This window comes from Atta colombica, unplaced genomic scaffold, assembly GCF_001594045.1.
Source record: "Atta colombica isolate Treedump-2 unplaced genomic scaffold, Acol1.0 scaffold12, whole genome shotgun sequence".
Classification (NCBI taxonomy): Eukaryota; Metazoa; Arthropoda; class Insecta; order Hymenoptera; family Formicidae; genus Atta; species Atta colombica.
The window spans coordinates 5,540,413-5,542,348 of record NW_017259206.1 but is presented as its reverse complement, the minus strand read 5'-3'; the positions used below and the strand labels follow the sequence as shown (position 1 = coordinate 5,542,348).

Sequence of the window (1,936 nt, the reverse complement as noted above, 5' to 3'; positions counted from 1 at the left end):
GGAATGGAAATTACTATTGCGTCAAGCAAGGGTTTAATCGGTTGCTCATTAGTCCATCTTCATCCATCTCCGCGAGGATTAAGTGCCTGGAGTACGCCACTCCGGAAGGCTTCCTCGTGATCACGACGAGGGGGTTGCGACGTGAGAGATGCCGCGGTCTCGGATGGCTCGGGGATGATCGTGCGGGATCGGAGCACGGGACGTTGGTCGGGGTCATAAATGGGGAGGCGCGGCGTTCCGGAGCGGTATTTCGTCGCGTGACGCCGTTGCGTTCGCATCGATCCGCAACGACGGCGCGAACGTAGGCGAACCGTAAGGGCGCGGATAAGAGAGGCGCGCACACGAGCCGAAAATCAATCCCAGCGTGTCAGATTCTCGCGCCCGCGGCGCCGAAGAACGATCGGCGAATAGGGTTGTTTCCTTACGAGGCGAGGGTGACGACGATCGGCCACAATGCTGAAGAAATTTCTCGGCAAGTCCGGCCGCAGGATTTTGCGGGTAAGTGATGGTCCCCGTTTTTTTAACGAGATGTTCAACGGACGATTGACTTCTTCGGTGTATTGCTCGATTCCCTCATCGCTGCATATTTCGTGATACGACCTAATTTTTACCCCGTAAGTGCGGCAATTGAAATCCAAATCCATCGTCCCGGTCTTCGTTCACTTCGGTAGTCCGGTTTGCTTTGCTTCAGGTAGCTTGAACGCCGAGTCGTATTTAATCCATCCTCGTGTTGTTACATGTGAGATTTTAGCGGTACACATGTGTGAAAGATTAAATCACACGTTGCTGTTTACGTCATTCCGTCTAAGCGTGAAATTTCCCCGCGTGACGGTCAATTATTATGGATCGATGTTTTTAAGTGTCGTGACGTGTTGATGGATAACTCTATCGTGTAACTAGCTTTATTAGTCATGCAACTCATGACGACCTTTTTCGCGATGGAGTGCACTTTCTTTTTCTCTCTTTTTCTCACTCTTATTTTTTCCCTTTCGTTCCTTTTTCTTTTCGCTCGTTATTTATCAGAGCGATCTACGCTTCCTCTTTTGTAGGCAATCAAGAAGCTGTCCACCAAAAGTCGCAAGGCCAAAAGGTCGCACAATCCCAGCTCCTGGCACACGGCCATCCCGGACCTCGAAACGACCTCACTCTCGTGGTCCCTGCCATCCCTAGACGCTAAAAGTATCGACACGTACATGACGTACGTTGCTGAGAACCAGGAAGACTGCACGTCGAACTGTTGCTGTTGCGACGAGTACGAGGAGAACCAGAGAAACGAAAACAGGGAGAACGAGATGATAATCTAACGTCTGTGCCGTTAGGCGACACGGACCGGCGCCCTGCTTCTCCCCCTCCCCGGCTCGTTTGCCTCGCGATCGAATTCGCCGGCGATCATCCCCGAGAGGGTGGAAATGAATCGCACTCGCGCCGTTCGATACGAATATTTTATAACCCTTAACTGGTGAGTACAAGTACTCGTCCGGCATTTTTTTTTCTTCCTTTTTTTTTCAAAGAAACCCTCGTGATGATTAGTGCAATAGCTATACCAAAGAGAATATTTATCGAAAACCTGTAACTGGTTAAGGGTTAATCACGATCCCTCCGTAATCCGTGCCACTCACAACACACACCACACACGAACATACAGAAAGAACAGTTTTATTGAAATACATAAAAATTTAGCTAGACACGAATCTGAAAATAATTTTGTTGGTTTATTAAAATAATTATATAAAATATTCAAGCTAGTTAGGGTATCAAAACTGGTTAAGGGTTAATCACGATCCTTCCGTAATCCGTACCACTCAATACATATACATACCATATAGAAAGAACGATTTTGTTGAAGTATGTAAAAATTTAACTAGATTGCACATGAATCCGAAAATGATTTTGTTGGTCTATCAAAATAATTACGTAAAACACTTAAGCTGATTGC

At 47.0% G+C, this 1,936-nt stretch overlaps 1 protein-coding gene across 1 annotated transcript; it reads left to right on the top strand.

Annotated features, from left to right (window-relative positions):
• The first annotated feature begins 262 nt into the window (after positions 1-262).
• On the top strand, positions 263-1,646 carry LOC108694363. Its single transcript, XM_018203790.1, has 2 exons — positions 263-498; positions 1,050-1,646. The coding sequence occupies exons 1-2, from the start codon at positions 454-456 to the stop codon at positions 1,302-1,304; spliced, it is 300 nt and encodes a 99-aa protein (XP_018059279.1). The 5' UTR covers positions 263-453; the 3' UTR covers positions 1,305-1,646.
• The last annotated feature ends 290 nt before the right edge of the window (positions 1,647-1,936 follow it).